Raw genomic sequence first — 20,580 nt, forward strand, 5'->3', positions numbered from 1 at the left:
GATTTTTGCGCCCAGTAATACAATCGCTCTACACATTTGTCAGCTAAAAAAATATACATTGTATATGTGACTGCGTTTGACAAGTCAAGTTTTTACGCATTCCGACTTTTTTCCTCAACACACTCGAGCTGCTGTTTTGTTCCAGCTGTCTGGCACGGCCTCAAACTGTCATAACCTGGCCAAGTTGCCACTCATTCATTGCAAGAGCGAGTGTGTGAAGAGAAAAAAGTTCAACGTAGCATTTTACCGTTATTCGTATTCTAACCAGGGCAATGGCTGTGCATGCGCCTTAAAATATGCCAACTGCTTTGTTTGCACCTTCTGCGTGCACGGCGTCCCGACAGCAGCGCCTGCGACTGACAATGCGCCAGCAACAGGCAGAGTTTTAAACTTTTTCTGGCGTTCTTTTCGCTTTCAACTTCCTTTTTTACTTTTTATGTTGTTGTGAGTTGATTCTCCCACAGTTTTTTGTGTGCTGGTGTTTCTTTTTTTTGTGGCAGCAGCTGCTAACGCTGAATTTTCATTTCAAACTTTTACGCTTTTCACACAATGCGCCATAATAACTCAAGCGCGCTCAGTGCGCGTGTGTTTCTAGGTGTTCCCATGCTATTGTGTTGTTGCTTTTTAATTTTATGTGATTTCCTTCATTGTGTTGCTCGACGCCACATCCTGTTGCGCGTTCAAAAAACCGTATCCTCCTACTTTTCTGCACGCGTAACGCGGCAGCTGAGTTTGGTCTCGAGCTCGGCGGTGGTTCGCTTGAAGTTGAGTGCCTATGCTGCGGTTTCAGCGGCAAAATCCACAATTATTTAGAACTAAGTATGAAGGTAACGCAGTTTGTACAAAGCCCAGTGCGGCTCTTCCTCTTTTGTGGGTTCTAAAGTGTTTCAGAAGCAAGAAGCATGATCTTCCGAAGTTCAACCAGTGAACAGTGAGTGAAAGATCGTCTGAGTTAGCTAGGCTCCAGAGTAAGTCCTTTCATTGCTTTGTCAAAAGGGCTTTCTCTCAAGCCGTGGATTGATTGAGGCCATAATCCTCACGAAGGAGTCCCCGATTTCGACTGACCCATAAAATATTCTATATTGCCTTCGAGCCTAGAAAACTAGAACCACAAAAATTAGATAAGTACATAACCCCTACCTTCCCGGTAGCTTTTACCATTTCTACTATATCCCCTTCTCACTCTCCTCTTATGCTCATTACACTCTCACATTACCAAATCCATTCGATTTCTTAATCCATACTTTTGCACAAAAAGTGCTTGAATACTTTTTTTGCTGCCAACACTGTACTTAACGTATTTTCGTTCTTGCTCTTGTTGAGATTAAGCTACTTTTCGTTAATATTTCCTTTTTTATCGTTTTTCATTAAATTTATGTTTGTTGTTTATACACTTAACTTTGTTTTTATTGTTGTTTTGGTTTTTGTCGTAGAAAAGCAGTGAAAAGTTTCTGCGGTTGTCACTTTTCCAAGCATTTTTTTTCCTGTGGCGTTGGTTTAAAATGTTTTTTAGGGGTGCGCGCCTTAAAGTAGGCAACGAAAAACAAAGTTATTGTTTTAAGCGGCCTCCAAGTTAAGTCTTTGATGAAATTTGCGTGAAATTTCGACATTTGGCACAACCTTGCGGTAATTTTTCTGGAAGGGGCGTTAAATCTGCGGTGTTATGGACATATACATATGTACATATGTATGTATGTATGAGTATTTTACTCTTAAAAAGCATTGAAGTAAAATTAAGGTTCAGCAGAATGTGAATTGTTTTAAAAGCAAAATATTTCTTTTAGCAACTGAAAAGCTCTAGCCAGCGCAATTTTAAACGTTATTTCAAAAATAAAATATTTTAAAGCGTTGCCACCACAATTTTTTTTAATTACTATTTATTTTATACAACTTACAACTTTTTTCAGAATAGCTTTCAATTATGCCATTTTTTTTTTTTTAATTATTATTTATTTTATACAACTTACAACTTTTTTCAGAATAACTTTCAATTATGCAACTTATAGAGTTTAATTACCAAATATTGCACAGGGTTGCCACAAATTTTAAGAAGTGTAAATTTTATTTCAGAGCTCGGAATTTTATAAAGCATCAGAAGAGTGGATACTTTAACTTTTAATTACAATTTTATCCGTTATTTAAAAGAAATATTTTAAAGGGTTGCCAACAGAATTTTTTTTAATTATTATTTATTTTTTACTACTTACAACTTTTTCAGAGTAGCTTTCAATTATGTAATTTATAGAGTTTAATTAGCAAATATTGCACAGGGTTGCCACAAATTTTTAGAAAAATAAATTTTATTTTAAAACTTGAAAATTTTATAAAGCATTAAAAAAGTGGCTATAAAATCTTTAATTGCAATTAATTTTTTTAAGATCCAAAAAAGTGTTAAGGGTTGCCATTATGTTTATTAAGAATAAAATATAGTACTTACATACAACATTTTTTAACGTAAAAAATATCTGCAAAAATATCTATGCATTGCTCAGAATTTTTATATTTACATCATATCGTAAATTAATGCTAAAAGTGCTGCCAGATTTGCAAAAAAAAAATATTTAGAGTAATTATTTTTACAAATTATAATAGAAATTTAATGAAAAGAGTTTTGGTAAGCAACATCAGTAAATTTTGAGCCGAAGTTCTATGTTTACTAGAGAAGGGGTGCCACATGTATACTTTTTAATTTTTTTTTTTTTAAGTGAAAGTTCGAAATTTTGGAAAAAATTTTTGAACCAAAACCCAAAATTTTTAAGAAAATAATTTATGAAAAATTTTGATTTGCAACCATTGCGTGGGGGCTACTGTTTTGGATGCTTCTGTGCATACAAATTACACTAGAGTTGCCACACAGTTTTTTTACTGTAAACAAAAATTGAACCAAATTTAAAAAAAAAAATGTGTAATTTTCTATTGACAGCTAAAAGCTATATAGAGATTGCTAGGTTATTGTATTAATTATTATTATTTTTGCACGAAAAGTATTTTTTCTAATATTAACAATTTTAACTAATTTTTTTAATATATTTTTAAAACAATTGTCGGTTTTAAAAGGTACAAATACTAATTAGTAAAGAATTAATTATAAGAGATGTGTTTTCATAAAAATCTGGCATGTTAAGGCGGTACAGCGTTGCCACATTGCTATTATTATTATTATTATTTTAATTGTCTAAATTGTTTAGTAAAAATTTAATTATAAAAGACAGGTTTTTATACAAATTTTGCATGTTAAAATGGTATAGCGTTGCCACATTGTTATTATTATCATTATTTATTTTCAATTGTTTAAATTAATTGATAAAGAATTAATTATAAAAGACGTGTTTTTGCAAGTTAAAGTGGTACAGCGTTGCCACATTATTATTATTAACGGGTGATTTTTTTGAGGTTAGGATTTTCATGCATTAGTATTTGACAGATCACGTGGGATTTCAGACATGGTGTCAAAGAGAAAGATGCTCAGTATGCTTTGACATTTCATCATGAATAGACTTACTAACGAGCAACGCTTGCAAATCATTGAATTTTATTACCAAAATCAGTTGGCAGAAAATCCGCTTTTTTATCGAGAAATTTTGTTCAGCGATGAGGCTCATTTCTGGTTGAATGGCTACGTAAATAAGCAAAATTGCCGCATTTGGGGTGAAGAGCAACCAGAAGCCGTTCAAGAACTGCCCATGCATCCCGAAAAATGCACTGTTTGGTGTGGTTTGTACGCTGGTGGAATCATTGGACCGTATTTTTTCAAAGATGCTGTTGGACGCAACGTTACGGTGAATGGCGATCGCTATCGTTCGATGCTAACAAACTTTTTGTTGCCAAAAATGGAAGAACTGAACTTGGTTGACATGTGGTTTCAACAAGATGGCGCTACATGCCACACAGCTCGCGATTCTATGGCCATTTTGAGGGAAAACTTCGGACAACAATTCATCTCAAGAAATGGACCCGTAAGTTGGCCACCAAGATCATGCGATTTAACGCCTTTAGACTATTTTTTGTGGGGCTACGTCAAGTCTAAAGTCTACAGAAATAAGCCAGCAACTATTCCAGCTTTGGAAGACAACATTTCCGAAGAAATTCGGGCTATTCCGGCCGAAATGCTCGAAAAAGTTGCCCAAAATTGGACTTTCCGAATGGACCACCTAAGACGCAGCCGCGGTCAACATTTAAATGATATTATCTTCAAAAAGTAAATGTCATGAACCAATCTAACGTTTCAAATAAAGAACCGATGAGATTTTGCAAATTTTATGCGTTTTTTTTTTTAAAAAAGTTATCAAGCTCTTAAAAAATCACCCTTTATTATTTTTTTTGTCTGTTCGTTGCTTTTCCATACATTTCTATTTAATTTAATTTTTCCTGGTAGAAGCTGATACTTTTGACTTTTCCTGTAACTTCCCACCAGCTTACGCGCCTTATGGCAACATTCCAAAGCATTATTTCTGTTATACAGCAAAAAACAAAAAAAAAACACAAACCAAATTTGTAAAGCACACTGCAATTTCTGTTTTCGACTGCAAAATGTTTTCAAGAAACTTGTAAAATTTTTATGAAATTATGAAATTAGTATTTATTTAATATTTTCCTACAAACTCTGCAACTGCTACGTAATACATTTTCCTGTATACATGCCTTTCGACCGTCAAGCAGACTTGTCGACACAAAGTTAAATAAAAATAAATTAAAATTATCCAAGCAATCTGCAATTGTCAGCAACAGACTTTGCATTCGCAAGTGCTCGACAGAAAAAATAAAAGCTGCACACAATGAAAAGTACAAGTAAAATGTTGCGTATACGACGTGTGGCACACCAGCAAGCAAACCAGCCACACAGCTGGCAAACTATGTAACAAAAATACAGTTACGGCACACATATACACGCATGTAACTGTTAAATGACAGCAAAAACTTCGAACGAGCGTGTGACTGACTGACTGACGGACTGAGTGTCTGAATGTTTGACTGTTTGTATGGTAAATTGTAAATTAAAAAGTTTTTGGAGCACGAAAATTTCATTGCCAACATGGGTCACAAATTGCAATTGCCCATAATTCCTCAGCATGTCAACAAGCTGCGCACACACGCACACACATACATGCATGCCTGCGTTGCATATGTAAATCCAAGATAAAATGTAAATTTAATAACGACATGAGAATAGAATTTGAAAATCTGTTGCAACTTCTCGGCCAACAGCCGACTGCAGGACAAAGTTTTCGCATTATAAATGCGTTATGCAATATATACATATGTATATATGTGAATGTAGAAGTGTCATGCACTTCAAACACGCAAAGCTTCGATAGTTTCCAAATACCACACAGAGAATGGCCAAAATTTTGCCACGCCCCCGCACCGGCAGTAAAGCACTACTAAGCTGCTTGCAAGAGTTGTGGCTTGCACTGACCAATGCAAGTTGAAGCAAAATTTTAGTGTAGCAAACTTGGACAACAACAATGTATGCATATACTACAACAAAAACAGTGACAACAACAATAGCACTTACAACAACAACAAAAACAATAAATACACCAACAACTGTGACAAAAACCAATGGGGATTATAAAAAGAACAGCACCTACAACAACAACATAAGTTAAAAAAAAACACTAGCACTAACAACAACAACAGCAGTTAGAAAAACACTAGCACTTGCAACCATATCACCACTTACAACAACAACTACAACTACTGTGCTCAACAACTACCGCCCAGCACAAGAGTTGTCGAAAGCAAACACACACACACACACACACCAATTACAGATTGCAGCTATTAAAAGTTTGTAAATTGCAATGAGCTTTACAAAAGCAACAATAAAATATTAAATAAAATATGCATGTATTAATGTGGCCAAAAGTACAACATAACATAGTATATGCTTACGCATATTCAGTATCATATCTAAATCAGCTGAATAAAGTTGCAAAGCATAACAAAATGCTTGTGCGCCTAAAAGTATGCATGTGTCTATAAATACGAAATACCTGGAGCGAACAGGGTAGGCATGGATTATTTAAAAGCTGTCGAAATATAAAATTTTAATACAAGAATGCAGTGATTTGAGCAATAAACCCCAAAACGCCTAAAATTATGCAACTACTAATATATATTTTGAATTAATCTTCAATTGAACTTAAGCGCTGACAAGACAAATACTGTCAAAAATATTTCAATGGTAAAATAATTTATAACGCCTAAAGGTATGCAATGTATTTATTTAAAATAATATTTTCGGCCTATTTTCTATAGTTATTTTTGTTGGAATGCTACATATACGTATTGGAAGAAGCAACTACAATACATTTGTATAATAACAAATGCCACTAGCGCCTAAAAGTATGCAGCATTTTTTTACATTAAATTTTCTTATAATTTAAGACAAAGCACTTAAATATATAAAAAAATATTTATAAAAAAATTAAAATTATATTATATAAAAAAAATTATTGTTTATGGAAAATTTTATAATACCGAGCGCCTAGATGTATGCTACAGAAGCATGTATAAAATAACTCACAATTCCCTTCCACCTGCTAACTAATTTTCTCATCTCTTGCTCTCTCTTCACAGATTGGCTCCTTCTTCATGATCAACCTCTGCCTTGTCGTTATTGCTACACAATTTTCGGAGACGAAAAAACGCGAAATGGAGCGCATGCGACAGGAGCGCGCACGCTACACATCCACCTCAACATTGGCGTCCAGCACCAACAACTCAGAGCCGGCCACCTGCTATGCAGAGATTGTCAAATATATAGCGCATCTTTGGCGGCGTTTCAAGCGACGCATGTTAAAGAAGTACAGATTATATAAGTATGATAATTAATGTTTTGATTTGATTATATTTGTTTCGTGATACTTTCAGTTACAGTAAACCTCCCCCAACAAGAAAAAATTGTTCAAGAAACTATCCGAAAAATATAGATTTGTATTTGCGTTCGATTCGTTTCGTTAATGCGTGAGCATAAAAGTAGATAGCTTACTAACCCAACCCAAATAAATTTGGTAGAGCGTTACTAATACACATGTATGATAAAATCATTATTAAGTTATCCCTTAGTTTATGCAAGGGAATTTTGAATGTATCAAAGTTAAACATTAAATAAAATGCTTTAGGGAATTGAAGAAGTAAGAGTGATTGAGAACAGAACGCACTATGAAATGCGCCAAAAAGTTGGCTTCAATAAATTAGAAGATATCGCAGTAGCTGAAAATAAGCTAGAAATACTAGTCTTCTATAAAACTAAACCAAGTCGCTGCAAATAGGCTAGATATGCTAACTTTCGAAGAATTTCATGTTTCCAGGTATGGGACATGCATAACTGTAAACCTTTTGAAGCAAATTCATAAAAAAAAAATTTTAAAAATAACCTATACGCCTAATAGTATGCAAATTAATATAAAAACTGACGCAGGCGCCTAAAAATATGCAACTTTCGTGCTTAAAATGCAAATTAATACGTTCACACCATATATTTCACAAAAATTTGTTCGTACTCATTCAATATATTCAATTTCAATATTAAAGCAAGCCAAATCATTCAATTCGCCTAAAAGTATGTAAAATGAAATCATGAATTTATGGTACATCATTGCTTGCACAAGTTCATTCACTTTTTTGTATAAATGCATTGTTGATTTTAATGCTCAAAATTAAGCAATCATCAATCAATAGCGCCTAAAAGTGCGCTCTTTGATTTCTTGCTTTACATTGTATGCACTTCAAAATAGCGAATTTGCAACGTCCAACTAATAAACAATAAATCGCGCCGAATTCAAACGATAATATAGCAAATTTAAACGAAAATAAGGAGGCAAAATAAAAAAACGCCTAAAAGTATAAAAAAAAAATTCCTCAAAAATTTTGGAAACCACAAACGCAAGCTAAGTGCTTTATTTGGTAGAGTAAAGCTTAAAGAGAGTAACCAAAAACAGTATTTGAGTACTTAAACCAGTTTCAATTTAAAGCCTAAAAGTAGGCAACATATTTATTAATAGTAAAAGTAGTTCGAGATCCAGCAGCGGTATAAATTACTTATGAAATATTTTTTCGAACACAATTAAAATTTTACACCAGCACGAGTTTAGGGAAATTTAAATTATACGAAGTTTAAGATTTGTATATAGATAGAAATTCATAGAACTTTACAAATTGTCAAACTCTGTAACAATACTTCAGAAATGCAAATTTTAGCACACTCGCAATCAATAAAATCTTACAGATATTGTTCTAAGCCACTTAAATGGCCAGATAGGCACATATCAACTAAATGCGCCTCAAGTTAGGCAACGAAATATTTGCACGCCCACAGATCTAGTTGATATATTTTTATCAAATCAAGATTATACTGTCAAAAAAGTGTATAAACTTATTAAAATCAAGTATTTGCTTGCAAGCTTTTTAAAGCGCCTAAATGTATGCAGTGCAAGCTCAAAATTTAAAACTAAATGCACAGTTAGTCCCAAAAAATTGTTTTTTCTATCAAAATTTTTTATCAAAACAACAAATATAGCTATATGCATACTACTAAATTGTATACAGCCCCTAAATGTAGGCAATACTTATCATAAACCAGGCAGTTATAAAAGCAAAACTTAACAATTTTAAATATTTCGATATTTACTGCGTAAATATTATGATTTAAAAACTTCAATGACAGAAAAATCAAAATTGTTTATCACAACTCCCAAAAGTATGCCACACAAATTCTGAATAACCACTTTATAGATACTCTTAACAGCGTGGCACAACGCAAAGAGAAACTACTGACTGTACGCTATTTTAATTACTTATTTTTCCAGTTATTATTTTTATTAATATTTTTATATGATTTTTAATATAAACAATTTTATTTAGCTTATGTGGCAGATATTACTTGCTTTGTGTTGCGTTCGCTTGTTTAGTTGCAGTTAATTAAAGTTATTTGCGTTTTGCTTATGAAAGCATTTTATTTTCATATTTTACAAATAATTTATGTACAAACTGAAATATGTACATATGTACTATGTATAAAAAAATGCACTTTGCATGCAGTTGGCATTTATTTACTTATTTATGGTCCTTAGTTAGTGAGTTAGTTAATAGTAAAATATTGATTTAGTGAAATATTGAGTGCAAACTTTTTGAATAACAAGTATTTTGCATAGGATTTTTGAAAACACGCACACAGTTACACACACATACATTTAAAGACAAACAACAAACACATACTTGCAATTTTTTCACCATTCAGCATTTGATGTTGTTGTTGTGTGAATAGTCGTGTATGTGAAATAAAAGCATTTGCAAGTGAAATTCAGCAGAGTCTACTGGATTTTAATTATTTTCTATTAATTAGAAAAAGTCTTTGATGCAAACATAAGCAAATTTCAAACAAACAAAGACAATGTTGGAAATGTTAAAAAAAAAATATTTAAATTTTTTTGTGGAAAAAATATGAAATTTATTTCAAACAGCAAGTATTTAAATAAAAATAAAATTATTTCCAAAATTTTAAAATATAAATTTATTAATAAAAAAAAAATAATTACAAAAAAATATATGAATATACAATAAAATAGATATAATTCCAATAAAAATAAAAATAATTCAATGTTATTTTTTCATTTTTTTATTAGAAAAAATATAGAATTTATTTCAAATGACAAAACAAAAATATTAAATAAAAAATATATTAATATTTTTTTAATATTTATATTTTTAATTAGAAAAAATATGGATTTCATTTCATTTTTTTTTTCAAATTGAAATTTATTTGAAATTACAAAAAAAAATCCGTAAAAATAAAATTATTTCCAATTTTTCTTTTTCGAAAAATATTTTCAATTTTTCTTTAATATTTATATTTTTTAAATAAAAAAAAAATATGAAATTTATTTCACATGACAAATATTTAAGCAAACATAAAAATATTTTTTTAGTTAAAAAAAAAATTCAATATTATTTGAAAATATATTTCCAATCTTTTTTTTAATATTTTCAATTATTTTTTGAAAAATAATATGAATTTTTCTATTAGAAAAAATATGATTTTTTTTGATTTTTTTCCAAATTACAATTTATTTGAAATTATAAACATATATTCAATAATAATAAAAATATTTCCAATCTTTTCTTGGAAAAATTTTTTAAAAACTTATATTTTTTTAATTCAGAAAAAATATGGAAATTATTTATTAAAAAAGAAATATTTCCAAGAAAAATAAACTATTTCCATATTCTTTGAAAAATATTTCCAACCGTTTTTTTACTATTTCCAATTTTTTTTTTAATTTATATTTTTAATTCAGAATAAATTTATTTCATTAAAAATCGCCAAATTACAATTTATTTGAAAGTACAAACAGAAAATATATTCAATAAAAATAAAAATATTCCCAAATTGGTTTTTCTGAAAATTAAATATTTTATTTTTTTTTTTTTAATATATAAATTTTTTAATTCGGAAAAAATATGGAATTATATGGAATTAGTTTCAAAAAAAAATATATTTCCAATAAAAATGAAAATATGTCAATATTCTTTGAAAAACGATTTCCAATCTTATTTTTAATATTTTCAATTCTTTTTGAAAAATATTTCCAACTCGAAACTTTTCAAAAAAGTATTTCCAACTCTAATTGAAAAAGTATTTTAATTTTTTTTACCAAAAATATGTAATTGATCTCAAGTTTAAAATGACATTGAAAATTTTGTTTCAATTTAAAAACTTGCAACATTTACTTACAACTGCTTTTATTCATACACCAACTTAGAACAGAGTGAAAACCATTTCAAATCACCAAAACAAATTTTTGAAAAGCCGCAGCTTAAAATTCATCATTACAAATTTCCATAAAAATATTTCTGCTTCCCATATTCATAGACAATACAAAAGCTTCAAACACCAGACCATAGAATCGAATTTCGCATTAGTTCCGTTCAGTAAAATAAAGTGACAGGGTTGTATTTTCGACGTTTCCACTTGAAATAATTATTCCAATCAGAGAGTAAGTCCTACATTAATAACCATCTCACGTTTTGGTCTAAGCAAAATCTCTGTCGAGCGTTTAACTTAAGGTCGACATTCCCAAAAATGCTTTAGAAGCTACTTTCTTGTGACAGCTGGCAACAGCTAAACAGTTATGGAGTAAAAACTTGCTTTTCTTCAATTATAAATTTATTTAAAACTTCATGCAGCAATATGAACTGAGTGATACAATTCGTTGGCAGCAATATCAAAAGCGGTATTGATTGTTCCACAAGTTCACAAAACGCTTAACGAAGAAATTTCTATAGATATTCGTCAAGCAATTCATAATATATATAAAACTCCGCACAACTTGCATCGGTATACTTGGATTGTCTGGTTGTTGTGAGCATAAAATATTCCTCAAACATTATTTGAAAATATTGCCGTTTTCATAGCCTTTGATTGAATAAACAACCGAATCAATTATCCTGGTGTGCAGGAACCGAGCCATCCTCATAGTGAGATTACAAAATCGCGGAAATAACTTGCCAGTTAGAAAAAAATATAGGTTTTTGTAAATTTGACAAATGTATCTAACAAAACAATTTTATCTAAGAAAGTCGCGTGAAAATTTTCTCACCGATTCTGAAAAAAAATCGATACTTTTTTTTAAATTTGCAAATAGGTATAACCCCTTAAACACAAAAAGTAATGGCGAACATATTTGAAAATTAGTCAGTGTTGTCAGAGTTCACAGCTTATGAATAATTCTGCTACCTGAAAGAAGCATACTCATCTATCTGTTAGTTTATAGTCAAACGCATTGATTGATCCGCTGGTGCTTTTGAGCGCAGTGGAGTAAGGCTGTCGTCAGCAGGTACCCACGTAAAACACACCGGACGTTAGTTTATAGACCTTTTTTCTGAAGTTTTCTTTGGTTTTTTTACCTCTAGTACCACGGATATCTAAGTTCTGTTTCCGATGCTGAAATTTTATTCTTCAGTCAAGTTTTTCTCGCTTTAACTCGGCCTTAGTGACCGGGTCTCTTTCATTTGGAAAGTGGCAAGTAGTTCCATATTGTAAGGAAAGTTCTTTTTCTAAATCAAATTTAGTTAAAGCATCAACTTTTTTCCCATCTTCGGACTCATAGCTCCCTTGATAATTATGATTTGTGGTACTCTCACTAGCCTAAAGCATTTTTCGTGCACGAAAAATTACATTTTATTAAATAAACTCATACATATTACAAAATCAGTACACATGCTTTTGTAAGCTTCGCACAACCAAGCCGACACTTACTACAGACACAGTGAACCAAAAATAAACTAAAATAGACAATAAGTCAGTCAGTCAGTCAGTCAATCAGTCAGGCATGAGAGTGCTCTGCACTCAAACAAAAAACAAGAGAACAATTTTTGAAATGAAATTCAGCTGAAATGCGACACTAATATTTACACTCCGCTCTCTATTTATGCTTCTTTCATTCGAACAAACGAAAAAACAACACAAACAAAAAAATCGGCAAACGTCAACAACAATGCAATCGAAATGACATGCATGCCACCCATGCACAATGAAATGGCGATAAACTGACGCAAATTTGCACAACTGACAAATAACTGTGCACACATGTCAAATGTCAACAAATTGCCGCTCGTGTGCGCGCCGACGCTGCGAAAATGCAAACACACATACACGCCAACTCTTCAAATGTCAAACAACTTCCGTCAACTGTCATAAATCAACGACAAAATAATTAACAATGTACGCTAAAATGAACAATAACAACAACAAAAATGTATGCAACAGATACCAGAAACAACAGCGCAACGAAGGTTTGCTGCCGAACGCCGACAATTTGACATTCTCACCGTCGCGCATCAAATGCCACCACCCGAAGTGCCCCAAGTATGGCAATCGCAAGCCGTCGAGTATACAGGATCAAATGATCACCGTCATGGTGCCGCTGAATTCCAACAATAATAATGTAAGCAACAGCAGCAACAACAACAATAATGGTGGTGGAGGCAGCGCTGCTGCTGTGGCTAATGGCACGCGCAGTCATGCAACAACAACAGCAACCAACACAATATTAACGCCACCCACAGCAGCGGCAGCAGCGACAACAGCGGCGACGGCGGCGTCTTCTACACTGGCGCTGCCAATGAGTGGCACAACGACACCGCTAATAAATGGCACTGCCAACACAGGTTTACCGCATAGCATCAATAATAACAATGTAAGTGTGGTCGGCCAGCAACAAGCACAGTCGTCGCAGCAACAGCAACAACATTCCTCTTCGGAGAATTCTGTGCAATCATTGGAGCATACAACACGCAATTCCAACCTGAAGAAGTCTTCAAATCACTTGACACCGGATGTGGCCAAGCAACAAGCGCAGACGCTGGGGCAGGGTCAACAGCCGGCGGGACAGCAGAAAACGATTTTACTGAAATTTCCCTCCAATGGTGATTCGGAGCAATTAATTGTGAGTTTTGTTTGATAGAAATAGTATAATTTTAATTTTTTATATGTAAAAGGCACGATGATTCAACTATTTATCGATTTTTAATTATCGATAAGTATAATTGTTTATGTTTAAATGAGAATAAAAATACGCAATACTTTTGGTAAAGCTACCATGAATTCAAAAATTTTAAATGCTGAATATTTATCGATTAATATATTCGATTTTTAGTTATTGATAACTGTAAATTTCTGTATATTAAGGCAGAGTAGAAATGCAAATACTGTTTTAGTAAGCTTTTAAACATTAAAAATTCGCCATAATTATCGCTGCAACAAAAAATTGAAAAACTAAATTTATCGATTTTTTTGTTATCGATAACTGTAGACGTATTAGTTTAGGAAGAGAAAAAACGCGAATATTGCTTTGTAAGCCCTTCACAAATTCAAAGTGAAGTTTTTCTTAGTATTTATCGATATATCTCAAAAATGTAGAAACATGTAAGTGTGTTATCTGCTTAGATTTTTTATCAATATTTTTATTTTAAATATGCATATAAATCTTAAGAGCTTCAAAGATTTTATACATTTTAGATACCTATCGCAGTAACAAAGAATCGAAAACTTAATTTATCGATATTTATTTTTGTATGCATATAACTGTAAAAAGCTATCGGTGCCTAAATAGAATTTTATACACTTTAAAGGTATAGTTATCGATAACTTTTCCATCGATATTCTGATTTTTAAGATACAAAAACATTCTGAGTATTTTTTTTTGTTATCGATAACTGTAGATGTATAAGTTTAGGAAGAGAAAAAACGTAAATATTGCTTTGTAAGCCTTTCACAAATTCAAAGTGAAATTTTTCTGAGTATTTATCGATATATCAAAGTTCAAATTTCTACGATTTATTGGAACAACATTTGAGAAAATCGATTAAATTTTGCTCTTACTAATTCTATTAAGGTATTTAAATTTATTGATTCAAAAAAATGTTTTATAGTGGAAGAAACATGTAAATCGTAAGAGTTATCGGTGTTTTATCCGATAATTTTTTATCGATATTTTTATGTTAAATATACATATAAATCTTAAGAGCTATTGGTGTCTCAATCGAATTTTATACGTTTCTAGGATAAAGTTATCGATGTCTTAACCGATAACTTTTTATCGATATTTATTTTTGAAATATGCATATAAATCTAAAGAGCTATCGGTGCCTAAATAGAATTTTATACACTTTAAAGGTATAGTTATCGATAACTTTTCCATCGATATTCTGATTTTTAAGATACAAAACACATTCTGAGTATTTATCGATACTTCAAAGTCCAAACCTCTACATTTTATTGTAACAACATTTGAGAAAACCGAATAATTTTTGCTTTTAATAATTCTATTAAAGTTATAAATATTTTTGAGTTTATGGAATCAAAAAAATTTTTCTAATGAAAGAAACATATAAATCTTAAGAGTTATCGATGTCTTATCCGATATCTTTTTATCGATATTTTTTGCGTTTGTTTATGAAAAAGTGAGAAAATGTAACCCTTTTCTCTCTCTCTCTCGCTTGTGTTATGACGTTCTTAGCCAATAGTTTGAATCAACGTGCCTTTAAAATATTATTTTAACACCAAAACATAACAAAGCAAAACACAAAAAGAAACAGCAGAACTCGAATTTGTGAATTCTACAAAGCTACACCTAACCTTCAAATTTTGAAAAGCCAATTCCAAAATCTATTGTCAAGAAAACACATTATTTTACAAAAAAATTATAAAGGAAGAGGGTCTGAAAACACACTTGCCAGTTGGCTTCTTACCAAAAAACTCCTACAAACAACACACAACCGAAAAAACTATACACAACTACCCGATTTTATGCCATTTCTTATATATTTTGGCGACTTCTAAATATTTTTCATAAACTACTTGTATCAATTACGTAACAATTTAGCTGCAGTTGGGAAACTTGGGCAAGGTATAGATATATTAAGTAGATTTTGGTATATAATTTTTACCGTTAAAATTTTTACGCAATATTTTAGACATTTTCTACCACTGTAAATATACAACCTGCTGCTTTTATATTTTTGAATTGCTTTTTTCATATTTTCAATATTTTTAAAAACACGTCTTGACCTGTTTTATGCTTACACCAAGTCAGTCATACCAAGTCCCAACAGTTTTGAGAGCAAAATTTGTAAATAGTAAAAATTTCAAGAAGTATAGTAAAAAGTCTGACCTCACACTTATCTGCCGTCAACCACATGTACATTATAACCTTGAAATATAACTGTTACCGTTGAAATTATACATAAATATTTAGTAGAAAACTCAAAGTTCAAAAGCTTACATTTTTTATTCCAATTCTATGGTACCTTGAGAATTATGCAAAGTTTTTTTTAAAGATTTAAAAATATAAAATGTAATTAATCCACATTTTCTTCTTACATATGTAACCAACCACCTCTTCAACATTTTTCCTCAACATTTTTTAATTTTTCATATTTTTCTTTACTTGTGTTTTACTTTTTTTCTTCCGCTCCCACCTTCCCTCCGCAGAGCAATCCGTGCACCTCGGGCTTCCTCAGTCCACCCACATCGGCTAGCCGTCGTCCGTCGGTGATGTTCAACGAGTATGTGCTGCTGCATACACCGCCTGCAATTAGCGAACCGTTAACAATACCAAGCACAACAACAACAAATGTGGCAGAGAAGAGCGGTACCGTGTGCTCGTCGGAGAAAATGACGCAGGCTGGTGATGGCAGCATATGGCAGGTGAGTCGTAAGCAATTGGAAGGTGGGAAATTCGCATTTCCAACTCTTCGCCATAACTCTATAACTGATTTTGTTTATTTTACGAGCATCTTCGCAAGCTTTCACCGTTAGAGCTTTTTTGAACTTTATTTGCAATTTTTTCTACCTCTCATTATATTCGTTGATATCTCAATCCTTGGTCAAATTTGCTTTACATATTGCATATTATTATATTATTTGCTTGAAATTTTATATATTTGTCGATCTATACGAAACGTTGATCTTTTGTCTTTGCCTTCAGTGTAGTAAAAATAATATTAATTTTTAATTTTTATAACAAAAACAAAAAAATGTGCATTTAAAAATTTTCTTTATGCATTTTATATGAATTTATGTAAATTTCGCGTTATTTCATGTCATATGATTTTTGATCACATCATGATGCATCATATGATATCGCATCACATGACATCACTTTAATGAAAATCAATTATTTTTCGTTTTCACGGCTAATTTAATATGTTTTCAATTTTATACGCAACATTTTTTTATATGATATCACATCACATCATCTTATATTTAAATAAATAATTATCATTTTAAAGACTAATTTAATTGCTTTTTATTTGATTCGACAAATTTTTACGACATCACATTCCTCCCACATTACATCACATGTCACTGACATCGCATGATAGAAAAATTTAATTAATTCAGCCTCTTTAAATATTGCATATATTTTTTATGCCATTTTATTGTCATATCTTTCACTTTGGCGCATATTAAAGACTCTAGCTTCATCACATCACATTAATACTCTAATTGAACTTTCCTAATATAGAATTTTAACACCATTTCTATTACATTTTATTTTTTGCCAATTTTTTTCACTTCCGTTTTCAATACAAAATAATGCGATCACATCACTTCATTGCATTCCAGGTGACATCACATCATATTATAGGACGTCATATCACGTCATGTCACTAAAGTATTTATGGCATTTGTTTTAAGCTATTTTCTTTCATTATACATTTTTATCTAACAAAATTTGGTTAACATCATATCACATCACGTGACGTCACATCATACTATTGAACGCCATAATACGTCAGTTCCAACTACAACCCATACTAACCAAAACACATCGCTTCATATGTTATCAAATCACATCACATCTTATCATTCATATAACATTCATTCATTCAAACCATATCACATACTCAGCAAAACATCACATCTCCATCTATTCTAACACCTCTACACTTATTTTAAAGTATAATACAAGTATGTTATAATTTTGATTCATTTCAAAATACAACACACATCACAACATACCATATGACATCACATAATCACTTAATTTCATTCAATTTCGATGTAAATAGTTTCTATTCCAACTTTTTGGTAACCGTTTACATATTTTTGTGCTTAACACTCTCCGTTTTAATTATATTTTGCTCTAAAAATTAATTGCACTCTCTTCATTGTCTTCCCACTACATCATTACCTAACGCTCTTTCACTCTTTATCTGCTCTCATAGGTTAATCTCCCCCAAACGATCAATAGCGGCGGCAGCACCATCGCCAATCCGTACGCCGATTGCTCCGAACTCGGTATACACGACGCGATGACATGTCAAGAGCTTTTAGCATTTTCTGTGGCCTTTTCAGCGGCCCTACCCACCGGCCAGAGTACGTTGGAATCGTTTTACACCTCATTGGCGCGCTGTGATCCACATACCGCTGAGGCGCTCAAGAACCAACACAATCGCCAGCAGTCGCAATTAATTAAACAGCAACAACAACAGTCAAATTCAAAGGTGATAAGCGAACGCAAGCGCTTGGACAACAACAGCAACGCGGGCAACAACACCGCCAACACAACAACCGGCAACTACATCGAAGACTACTCATGTTGCTATGATTTATACCAGAATGCGCTGTCACCGCTGGGCGAGAAGAAGCAGCACTCAAAGCCGATCAAGATTGTGATCAGCATTTATCGCTGCCTGATGCGCGTTTGCGGTGTGATGCGTCGCTACATAAAGCTGCTGGTGGAGCATAAGTACTTTCAGCAAGGCATACTGTTGGCCATTCTCATTAACACACTCTCCATGGGTATTGAGTACCATAAGCAGCCCGACTATTTGACCGCCATTGTGGAGAAGAGTAATATCGTTTTCTCGGCGATATTCGCTGTGGAGATGTTGCTTAAGGTAGTGGCGGAAGGTTCATTTCGTTATATTGCGAATGGTTTCAATGTGTTCGACGGCATTATTGTGATACTCAGGTGAGTAGTTACTAGATTTGCATTATAAAATCTAGGTTGAATATCTATAGAAGTGAATTGAGGAGCTCCTTGTCCGAAGCACCAATTTTAATCGAATTTTTCTATCTTTGAATATCGATCTATTAGAGAGTAGGTAAAACGGGATATCAAAATACCTAGCTCCGGAAAACTCTTATAAACTCTACAATTTTGTATGCGTTCCGAAAGCTTTATCTTTTCATATATCGGTCTTGAGTTTACTGTGTCTCCTACTCCTTTTCTGTACGAAAGAAAGTTATGCCGCTTTCAAAGACTAATATTAAAGAAACTCAAGCACTGCGTTTTTAACTAATCACTGCTAATCACAAATTTATAAAAGACCTTTCTTATTACACCAAAATGAATCCACGCCGAGTCCACAAAACTCCACATTGTTCAAAATAATAACTGTCACTCAAAAAGTCACCGACTTGTCAAACTGCGCTCATATGGTTAGCAGCCAAAGTTATTAGCATATCACTCATACGCCACGGCTGACCAACAAAATACGACTACGAACGTCTAAATAATGTGAATACTCAGTGCAAACAAACATATACACACGCGCTGGTGCATCTCAGTCAGAAACATACACATACGCGCGCACGCCACTTAAAATGTTACTCATACGCCATGTGCGGCCAACCGCATAACTTGCATGGCACAACTTTATGCAAACAATTTGTGCAAAGTTAATTTGAAATGTGAAAAATTCGTGCTATTTAAGAGCCGAACACACACATAGGCAGGCAGGCAACTCGACATTGTAGACGAAAGCAATTTGCACATATATATTTTTAGGTTGCCACAAAACCACTGCTTGCTAACCATTAAATGTGGCATGCAAAAAGGAAAAGAAAGAGTAATAGAAAAAGTAACAACAAAAAGGCAACGCTCGGCCACTTGATTGTCGACGCCTGCGCCTCGAGCGGACAGCTGCGCACATGCTCCGCCTCGGACTGCTGCGAATGCTGGCAGCGCGGCAATTTATTGCTGGCGACGTTAACATATTCTCAACTTGTTGACTGCAGCGACACACAGCGCGCACTCACATATATTTATAAAATGTGCATATGTGTGTGTAAGTGTGGTGTAGCAGCATAGACCGCCTCCACGTGCCGCGCCGCAGCAGCAATTTTCACATTCGGCAACGCTTCAATGCCTTCGTTTGCCATTTTCACATTCGCTTTTTTGGTATTCTTCTAGTTTTTGGTTCAGCGCCTGTTGCGCACACACACACACACCGGCAGTTGCATACATCCGCACAGCCAACAACACAAAGTAGAACATCTAGCCAACATTTGACAGCGACGCGCAAATTACTGTGTGGTTATGCCTTACCACCCACTCTAACCCTTCGAACCACCGCCGCCGCCTGTTTGTGTCGCTTCACGCCGCTGCAATCTAAATCTTCGGCAATCGTATGTCAACAGTGAAATTATCACTGCTCCAACACGCCAAAGTAGCAAGGATTTGCATGAGCGGCATGCATTGTGGTGTTTGGGGAAAAATCGTGCGCTTTTCCGCCAGTCAGCGCAGACATACACACATACATAGAAATGTAATGTATAAAAGTGTGTGCTGCCTGGCGCTAAGGCGTGAATTGCAAGCAAATACTCGTGTTACGTGAGCGAGCGCGCATGTGTGTGGGTGTGTGTGTCAATGGCAATTTTACAAAATTTGCATAGTCATGAAATTTATTGCTTAGCATAGAAAGCGAAATCTATATATATATTTTTCGACGGAAAACTCATTCACCAGCTTTGTAGTTGATTCATGCACAAGCTTTTTGAATAAAAAGTTGTATTTCAATTCATATGTCAAGTGTTAGTGGGTGTCCGGAAGGAAAAAAATATTCTCACTGAGATAAGTTATACCGAACTCTCTACCTTTGCGATTAATAGACGCTCAAACCTCAAAGGTGACTTCGAGAATGAAAAAATTTCGACAACCATACCCTGATATATCTTGACCTCAAACCAAACCGTTTGCTCATATAGAGTCTAGACCCTGCAAAAATGGTCTCTAGAGCGGAATAGTGTTAAAATTGTATTGAAGAAGTCTCAAAAATGTCTTC

General features: G+C 33.1%; 1 protein-coding gene across 7 annotated transcripts in view; it reads left to right on the forward strand.

Moving 5' to 3' along the window:
* The window catches only part of LOC105232238 (voltage-dependent T-type calcium channel subunit alpha-1G), a 227,316-nt gene that overhangs the window by 168,976 nt on the left and 37,760 nt on the right, over positions 1-20,580 (forward strand). For 3 of the 7 annotated variants that reach the window (XM_049454459.1, XM_049454455.1, XM_049454458.1), the window contains 5 exons: positions 6,583-6,824; positions 12,773-13,451; positions 15,390-15,413; positions 15,998-16,213; positions 17,737-18,485. In XM_049454459.1, the coding sequence (XP_049310416.1) occupies positions 6,583-6,824; positions 12,773-13,451; positions 15,390-15,413; positions 15,998-16,213; positions 17,737-18,485 (1,910 nt within the window). The remainder of the gene's footprint in view (positions 1-6,582; positions 6,825-12,772; positions 13,452-15,389; positions 15,414-15,997; positions 16,214-17,736; positions 18,486-20,580) is intronic. The other 4 variants (XM_049454456.1, XM_049454453.1, XM_049454457.1 and 1 more) reach the window with 4 other exon arrangements.

This window comes from Bactrocera dorsalis, chromosome 4, assembly GCF_023373825.1.
Source record: "Bactrocera dorsalis isolate Fly_Bdor chromosome 4, ASM2337382v1, whole genome shotgun sequence".
Taxonomy (NCBI): Eukaryota; Metazoa; Arthropoda; class Insecta; order Diptera; family Tephritidae; genus Bactrocera; species Bactrocera dorsalis.